Source organism: Rattus rattus, chromosome X (genome assembly GCF_011064425.1).
Source record: "Rattus rattus isolate New Zealand chromosome X, Rrattus_CSIRO_v1, whole genome shotgun sequence".
Lineage (NCBI taxonomy): Eukaryota > Metazoa > Chordata > Mammalia > Rodentia > Muridae > Rattus > Rattus rattus.
Window position 1 is genome coordinate 15,651,298 of NC_046172.1, and position 8,519 is coordinate 15,659,816.

Below are 8,519 nucleotides of genomic sequence, written 5' to 3' on the forward strand. Positions count from 1 at the left end.
TGCATCCCAGCTCTTAATGTAGTTTTGTTTTATTTCCTTGGCAGTATTGAAGATTGAACCTTTTAACCTTTTAAAGAATTTTTTAAAAAAAACTGTATGTGTATGAGTGTATAAATACATTTCATTTTTTAAAGTCTCTAGGAGGTGGGGGTGGCATGTGCTTTTTATTCTAAACTCAAGGCAGAGGCAGGTGGATCTCTGTTAAGTTTGAGGCCAGCCTGGTCTATAGAGCTAGGGCTACACAAAGAAATCTTTTTTTGCAGTTCTGTAACTTTATTTGACATTCAGCAGTTAGTTCTCATCCACATTGACCGTCTGTAGATTTTTGAATGTGGTAACAGGCATGTAAGTTACCAGTGTGTAGAGCTTGTTTGGTGAATCCTCATCCTCATTACGCTTTCTGGACAAACATACTCGGATGTGGTACGGAACATTCCTTATTCCTTTGGCCCAGACGGCTTTATTGAGCCTGGTGTCTATGCGCACATCTGGAGTCCCCATCTCCTTCTTGGGAAATTTCCGAATTTCTTTGAGCGCCCAAGGAGCACGCTTCTTGAAGTCACTCCATGGATGCGCTTGTGAATGCTGATGGTGTATTCTCGGGTCACCACCTCGTTAATGGCAGAACGGCCCTTCTTCTCGCCACCCTTCTTTGCGGGAGCCATTCTGTTGGGCCCAAGTTGGAAAGGGCGCAAGGGATTGTGGGATGGAAAGTCCAAGAAATTTTTTTTGAGACAGGTTTTCATGTAGCTCAGGCTGGCTTCAAACCTGCTAAGTATCTGAGGATGTTCTAGAAACTCTGATTCTTCTATGGCATCTTCTGGGTGCTAGGATTACTATGTCTGGTTTCTTATGTGGTAGCTAGAGATTGAACCTAGGGTTTTGTGCATTTTAGGCAAGCACTCTACAAACTGGGTATATTTTCAAACCACTGAGGATTTTTCTTTCTTTTCCTTCCTTTCCTTTCTTTCCTTCTCTTTCTCTCTCTTTCTTTCTCTCTCTTTTTCTTTTTTATAGACAGGTGTCATTATAGCAATGGCTGGCCTGGAACTACTCAGACCAGGTTAACCTCAAACTTGTAGAGACTTGCCTGCACCCCACCCTTCCATCCTTTAATCCCTTGCTGGGATTAAAGTCTTAGAATTGGGGCTGGAGATGGCTTACTGGTTAAGAGCACTGACTGCTCTTCCAGAGGTCCTGAGTTCAAATCCCAGCAACCACACGATGGCTCACAACCATCCATAATGAGATCTGATGCCCTCTTCTGGTGTGTCTGAAGACAGACAGCTACAGTGTAATAAATAAATCTTTAAAATAAAGTGAGTGTCACCAGGCCCAAACTATTTTTATTATTTTTAATTGTGTATGTATGTCCTGTATATGCTTGTGAATGTAGGTACCCTGAGAGACCAGAGATGTCTGCTCCTGTGGAGGTGAGTCATAGGCAGTTGTGAGCTCCCACACATGGTTGCTGGAAGCCAAACTCAGATCTTCTGCAAGGGCAATACCTGCTGTTAACTAGAGCCAGCTTGCAGTCCCTATTCAGATTTTTCTTAAACGTGCCCTTTATTTAAACTTCAGAGAGAAAAAAAAGCAAATTTACCTTAATGTGTTAAGATGAACAATTAATTTCATTGTCTTCCACCTGCCAAAGAAAAAGAAAGGGACTCAGATGTGCGACTACATTTTTCCTTTTGTCAGTGGGCTGGCCTACTGGTTCTTATACCTATTGCAAAGCAGGAAAGAACCATGTGAGTGAGTCAGGGCAGAAATGGTCACATAGCGGGCTCAGAGGTAAAAATTCTTACCTTGGGGGCTGGCAGGGTATGGATAGCCAGAGGCTGAGGCAACTTGTCTACTCTGTCAATGGAGCATTCCTGGGGGAGGAATTCCTTGGCTAGCTGTCCATTCTTCTTCAACCTGCAGGCTTCCTGGTATGGAGGTGCAATGGGGGGCTGTGTGGGTGGAGTATATTTGTACTCAGAGCCATTGTCTAGCTGCAGGACACAAGAGGTGATGAGAATCCGAGAATCCAGGACAATCTCCTGACCCCTGCCCTGCTAGCTGGCACTCACATCCAGAGAGTAAGTACGGTCCGAATCGTAGGCGCTGAGGTCCCCACAGGTCACGAAGGGCACAATAACACGGGCGGGACCATGCAGCTGCTTGAAATCTGTCTCTTGGAAAGAGGAGGAGTGAAGATATAGATGGCGGTGGCGGCAGCACTGATGCCCCCTCCCCCAACCCCCCCAATCACGGTCCTTTTTCAACTAGTCCTCTGGTGCAGATCACCTTCTGATCGCTGATTCTGAAATGACAGCTTGTGGTCTGGCTTTTTGCTGCACCATACCGGGCCAGCATTTTACCAGCACATTCAAACAGAATCTACAGAGGTAGGCGTGAGGCTACAGACTGGCACAGGGAACATGTTTAACACAGGGGAGCGTTCTACCTGAGGGCGGTGACTGAGGGTTTCCCTAAGGAAGATAGACAGGGAGGATCTTCCCAGGGTGAACGCTTAGTCTGCTGCAACAGAATTTCCACCAGGACCAAGAGCTACCAATGGAAGACTGTCTGAAATATCCCTAAGGAGGTGCAACTGCTACCGGGGTGTGAGGCTGAGGGCTCTCAAGAGACATGAACTGCATGGGGCTGGTGCTTTCCCTAGGCATGGGCCACCAGCTCTGGCTCTCACCGTATGAGTGGTTCATCAGGGGTCTGGTCAGATCTGGAATGAAGCCCTCAGGAGGGTCATAACCCTGACACACAGCAAAGGCCTCTGTGGGGGAAAACCTGGAGTGAGGGGTGACTCTCTGTCACCTTAACCTTGTGCAGACACATGACCACTCGCCCCCTTGCCTATCAGGCCTCCACGTCACTCACTGACCAATGCTGGAGTTCCGGCTACTCTTAGGCTTAGCACACAGCACACTGGAGAAGAAGATGCGTAGTTGGCTGCAGAGCAGGGTCACATCCCGGCCTCGGAATATCTGTAGGGTGTGGAAGGCAAGATAGAGAAGTAAGGGTGCCCTCCCCCACCCCACCTCCTGCAACAGGGACCTTTCTCACCACTCTCCCAGGCTCCCCAAGGCTCACCTTGGCCACAAAGCAGCCCCCTGGCTTCAAGACATGAGTAGCAATGTTAAGAGCCTGCAGAAAGGACAGGCAGGTAAGGTGGAGGCAGAAGCAGGCAAGAACGGGCCAAAGGAGGGCAGAGGCAGCCACCAGGGTTACTCACGGCAAGCAGAAGCTGGGCCTGCATGTACTCATCTACATCATGGAGGCCAGTGACTGTAGGAAGAGGAGAACAGCATTAGGGGCTCTCTGATTTGATATATCTCCTTAGAAAACCAAAGACATTTTTTAGGCCCTCTTACTGGGAAGGTTCTGGAAAGAGTATTGCCTTCCAACTGGATTTGAGCCCTGAGCCCTTAGCAACCTGGAAAGTCACTTTAATTCTGGAAACTACTTGTCCCACAGGCAGCACTCGTATTCCTACCTCTAGCCCAGATAGCTTTGTGGAGCTTTATTGATAGACCAACCCCATAGGTTCAACAAGTTCAAAGCCAAATTTCTACTCCCTTCTCTAGTATCAGTTCCTTCATGTTTCTCAGTTCATTGGATCCTTCTATTCGTGTCAAAAACTTTAGTCCCTGTGACAAACTTTGGCCCATGTCATACTCACATTCCAGACTTTAGCAGATCCAGTTCATTCTATTTTCAAAATGGAGTATTCTCTCCTTGCCTGTCACTGGAGCCCCCACTGGTATAAGTCACTTTTTTTTTTGCACTATTGCAGTGACCATCTCCTTGGTGGTGGGGGGCGTCTCTGCTTCCACCTCTACCCCTCACACTGTTCAAGAAACCTAAGCGACACAGTCACAATCCCAGTCAGGCAGTCTTCCTTGGTGTACAGCCCTCCAGCTTTCTCCAAGTTCGAAGTATCAAGAGCAGTACAGTAACTGACAGCCTGTCGGCCCCTTCCATATCAATTCTTTCTGCTGACAAGTCAATGAAGTCTTTCTCGTCTACTTTAATTCAAATCTCAGCAGGTAATTTTTATTTCCTTGGCCTGTTTCTGTGACTTCCCTATAGGATCTGTTAACCTTTTTTTTTTTAAAGTATCTTTTTTGTTAAACATTGTAAATTGCTATTCATTTTGTGTATTTTTAAAACTTTTTATGTATGTGTGTCTGTGTTTTATATGTTGCAAGTGTGTGCCCATAGAGGCCGAAAGAGAGTGTCAGATCTTCTGCTACAGGCATTTGTGAGCCACCAGGCATGGACAGAACTCAGTTCCCTGGAAGAACAGCAAGCACTTAACCACTAAGCCAGCCCCCGCCCACCTATTTTTTGAGACAGGGCCTTTATAATCAGGCTGACCTTGAGCTCTAGCGAGCTTTCTGCCTCAGTTTTCCAAGCTCTGGATTTACAGGCATTGAGCTACCACCAGCTCAACTGTCTCTTTTCTATGCAGTTCCACTGAAACATTGACTTCGCGAGGCTAGAGATCAATGGAATTTATTTATGCACACTTTCCCAACACAATATGTGCTCAGAAAATGTTTTGAATAGATGGCTGGCTAAACTAGAACAAAACAAAACAAATCAGAAACAGAACTTAGGATTGGACGGGCACTCAGATGAGAAGGCAGGAGGGTTGACACAAAGCACAAAGCTGTCTGGCAAGGGGTGAACCTTAAGCAGAATACTTGCTTTGCATACATGAGGGTCCATCTATTTTCAGCAGCATGAAGCAGTCCAAAAAAAACCTTGAAAGGTGAGGAGAAGGAGGGTAGATGGACAATGAGAGCAGAGGTAGAAGAAAGTTCCAGAAAAGGGGGAGAGGTAGGAAGAATAGAGGGAAAGAGGGAGGAAAAAACTGAGCTAAGAAACAGAGGTAACCCCCACATCCCATTTACCATCAGGAGCCCCGTCACACACTACTAGGTCGGCAGGGCAGCCCTCAAAGTGCTGGATGATCTCCTTGGCAGTGGAGAGCTATGGAGAAAGGGGGTGAATGACCTCAGTACCCCTTTGCTGCCCTCACCCTCAAATTCCACCTGCCCACAGCCCTAGCCTCAAAGCCTCTGGGACAGCCATGTTCTTAGGCTTTGCCTCTCTAAGACCAGGTTGCATCTCCGGGACCCACCCTCACCATCTTTCGGTGTGTCTGCAATACAATCTATGTACAGGCAGCTAAGCTCTGTCTTGGTTTCTGTCTTTGGTGCTGGGATAGAACTCAGCATGCTCTGCTTATACTGCACAAGCGTTCTAGCACTAAGGTGCATCTCCAGTTCCTTCCTCTTTCTTTTATATTTATTCTTTAAAAAAAAATTTTTTTTAAGGGGCTGGTGAACTAATTGGCTTGGAAGGTAAAGGCACTTGCTTCCAGGCCTCGTGACCCAGAGTTCCATCCCTGAAACTCAAATAGTGGAAAGAGAAAACTGACTCCTTCAAGCTATCCTCCGACCTCTATATGCACACCATGGCGCACGAACACCCACCCATACACACAACAAATACTAACAAAATTAATCAATTAATTAAACATGTTTCTTAATTTCTCTCCCCTTCCTTTGCTTTTTTTTCTTTTCTTTTATAAGGTATGTAGGTATTTGGCCTTTATGCACGTTCATGCCCCACATGTATGCCTGGTGCTGGGGGAGGCAAGAAGAGGGCATCCAGTTCCCTGGGACTGAAGTTACAGATAGTTGTGTGCCACTGTGTGGGTGTTCTGGATTGAACCCAGATCCTCTGGAAGAGCAATCAGTGCTCTTAACTAACTGTTGAACCATCTCCAGCCCTTTATTTATTCATTTATTTTGTGGATGTCTAGGTACATATGCATATGGAGGTCAGAGAACGACTTCCGGGATTGAACTCAGTCATCTGGTTGGTTGGCAAGCCCCTTTACCTGCTCAAGCCATCTCTAAGTCTTTAATGTTCTTCCTTTCCTTTCGAACCACAGTCTTATTCTATAATGCAGCCTTTATATCTGGGGACTATACAGCCTTTCTCGGTTTTTATTGTCTTGTTTCTCTGCTACTTTCTTTTCTATCATCCCCAAATGGAGCCCATCACTCAGGGTAACCCCAACATTCTCGAGCATGCTCTCACCTGAGTGATGTCACCCTGTATCTGTATCACACCTGGGAGTGGAGCCATAGCCTGCAAGTCCACAGCCACCACCTGACCAGAACTGTGGCCCCTGTGGACAGCACAAGTCCATGTCAGCATAGGATTTACATTCCAGGCCTTCCCCCCACCAGGCCCCCCTCCAGCCCCTCCACTCACCCAACCTTCTGGCTCAGCACCTGGCTCCAGCTGCCTGGGGCTGCACACAAGTCAACTGCTCGCTTCACACCTGTGCACACACAGTGAAGACATACTGGTCGGCTGCATAAGCAGAAGATACTGCACGTGTCACCTCTCTCCTGGGGAGAATCTATGTCTACCCACCTCTTGTGCCTGCCTCCTCTTTGGGGGCCCATCTTCTCCCCTGTCTCCGTGCTCCTGATATGCTCCAAGTGAGCCCACCCACTACAGAGAGTTCTGCAGAAGCAGCCTGCTCTCCACTCCCAGGTCACTTAGCCACCGAACTGGGCACCTTTGAAGAGTTGGAATTCCTCATCAAGTTGAAGTAGCTTGAAAGCACTTCGGGCCCGCCAGCCCTTCTCCTTGGCCAGGCGGTAGTAGACATCCCGTTTATCCTTAGATGTCCGTCCCATCTCAGTTTGCTCGTAGGTAGGGAGCTGACGCTGTCCTGCACAGGACAAAGAACACAAAATGCAGTTAACTGAGTTCATGGGACCCACATGACAGTCAGCACATTCAACATGTGGAGACTGAAGCCAGACAGGGCCCTAAGTGCCTTATCATGAACTCTCAGGCCCCTCTGCTCATCACATAGGTCCCCATCACTATGGGACACCACAGAATCCACAGTTAACTGACAGAGGACCCACTACTGACTCTGCTCACTTTGGACTATTGTCACTAACATACTATTACACCAATTTACCAGCTCCATTTACTCAACCCTCAGACCAACCTCTCAAAGGTCACACAAATGGCCTTCAGTATCCTTTTCATCAATACATACATTTCTCCTATTGCTCATACAGCTTCTACTTCTTCTTTCACCACTGATTCCATTAGTTTATCACTCTGCCTACCCATCTCTGCTATTCTCTCCACAACCTCACCAACATTGATTACTATGTAAACTTCTGAATAGCCACCCCCTCATACTCTTTTTATGAGCCTTCGTTAATTTCCCAGTGGACACAGCACCACATGTCTAATACCTTCAAGATTCATCTTTTATTAACAGCCCTAAGTCCATCTGCATGGCCTCAAAAACCATCAGCCCATCAGAACCACCAAATACCCTTCAAGGTGGCCCAGTAGATAGCAGATCAGTTGTGTAGCTCCATGCTGTACCCCTCTCGAATTCACCCAGCATTCTAGTTCTCTGGGCAAGCTTCCCAGGGCTTGATTGAATTATGCAGCTGCAGCACCTAGTGAATCCCTTATCCCGAGTTGGGGACAGGGCAGGCATGCCTTCAGTCTCGGTCCCAGTTCAAGTTCTCGGTGCCCCACCACCTACCTCACCTCTTGGATACAGAGGGTGGCTGAAAGAAGAGTGTGCAAACTGATGGTTAAAGATAGGACTATATAGTTGGTGTTCGGAGATGACCCGAAGGCCTATTGCACACGCCTAGAGGCTGTCACAACGTGGTAAAGTTTGCTTTGTGAAATAGTTCAGTTCCAAGGAGGTTCAGATCAGAGCACAACGTAAGACGTTAGTTTCGTTATCTTGTGTCGACATATCCGGGTCACAGGAACTTCAGTTCCCAGAATGCAACTGACGTTGTTTGACCAATAATGTTGCAAGGCACGTGAACTGGCTCTCTGTTCTTTGTTTCAAGCCTAAGGTCGCATATCCGTGCTCAGGAGCAAGATTCCGAGTTCTCGACCAGTCTGAGCTACATAGAGAGACCTTGACATGGGAAACTTCCACCTCTCTCTGCTCACTCAGACAAAACTAAAAAAAAAAAAGCAAGAAAAAGGATAGATAACTTACTTGGCCACATTTTCCTTTTTACATCGGGGCGGTTATGGAGCCTATGTACTACATTTCCCAAAATTCATTGGACATGGCCACACCTATTTTTCTTTAAGTCTGTCGGGAAAGGAAATGACGCAAGGGAGTGGGACGTGACCACGCGAGGAGGAAAACCTGTTGCAAAAGCAAGCTAACCAGGAAGCTACTGCGTGCAGTTTTGAATTCAACTACCGGGACGCTACCACGTGCGAATTTGAATCCTACCTCTACCGGTTGATTGAAATGCTTTCAATATACCACCTCAGAACTTTAGTTTCCCCATCTGAAAAGTAGAGATAATCACCTATGTAGAATTCAGGGTGTTAATCGGAGAGTTAGATGTGAATCCTTTCCTAATTGTATATTTTCCAAATACTTTTTCCTGATACGTTTTAACCACCACCCCCGC

The 8,519-nt window shown here is 46.9% G+C and overlaps 1 protein-coding gene across 1 annotated transcript; it reads right to left on the bottom strand.

Annotated features, from left to right (window-relative positions):
• Window positions 1-259: 259 nt before the first annotated feature.
• Window positions 260-7,895, bottom strand: Ftsj1 (FtsJ RNA 2'-O-methyltransferase 1). The gene is made up of 13 exons (XM_032890070.1): window positions 7,613-7,895; window positions 6,611-6,766; window positions 6,298-6,367; window positions 6,121-6,211; window positions 4,923-5,001; window positions 3,239-3,291; window positions 3,097-3,150; window positions 2,888-2,990; window positions 2,696-2,779; window positions 2,076-2,179; window positions 1,809-1,997; window positions 1,604-1,645; window positions 260-666 (listed from the first exon to the last, which is right to left on the bottom strand). The coding sequence occupies exons 2-12, from the start codon at window positions 6,729-6,731 to the stop codon at window positions 1,613-1,615; spliced, it is 981 nt and encodes a 326-aa protein (XP_032745961.1). The 5' UTR covers window positions 6,732-6,766; window positions 7,613-7,895; the 3' UTR covers window positions 260-666; window positions 1,604-1,612.
• Window positions 7,896-8,519: the final 624 nt, after the last annotated feature.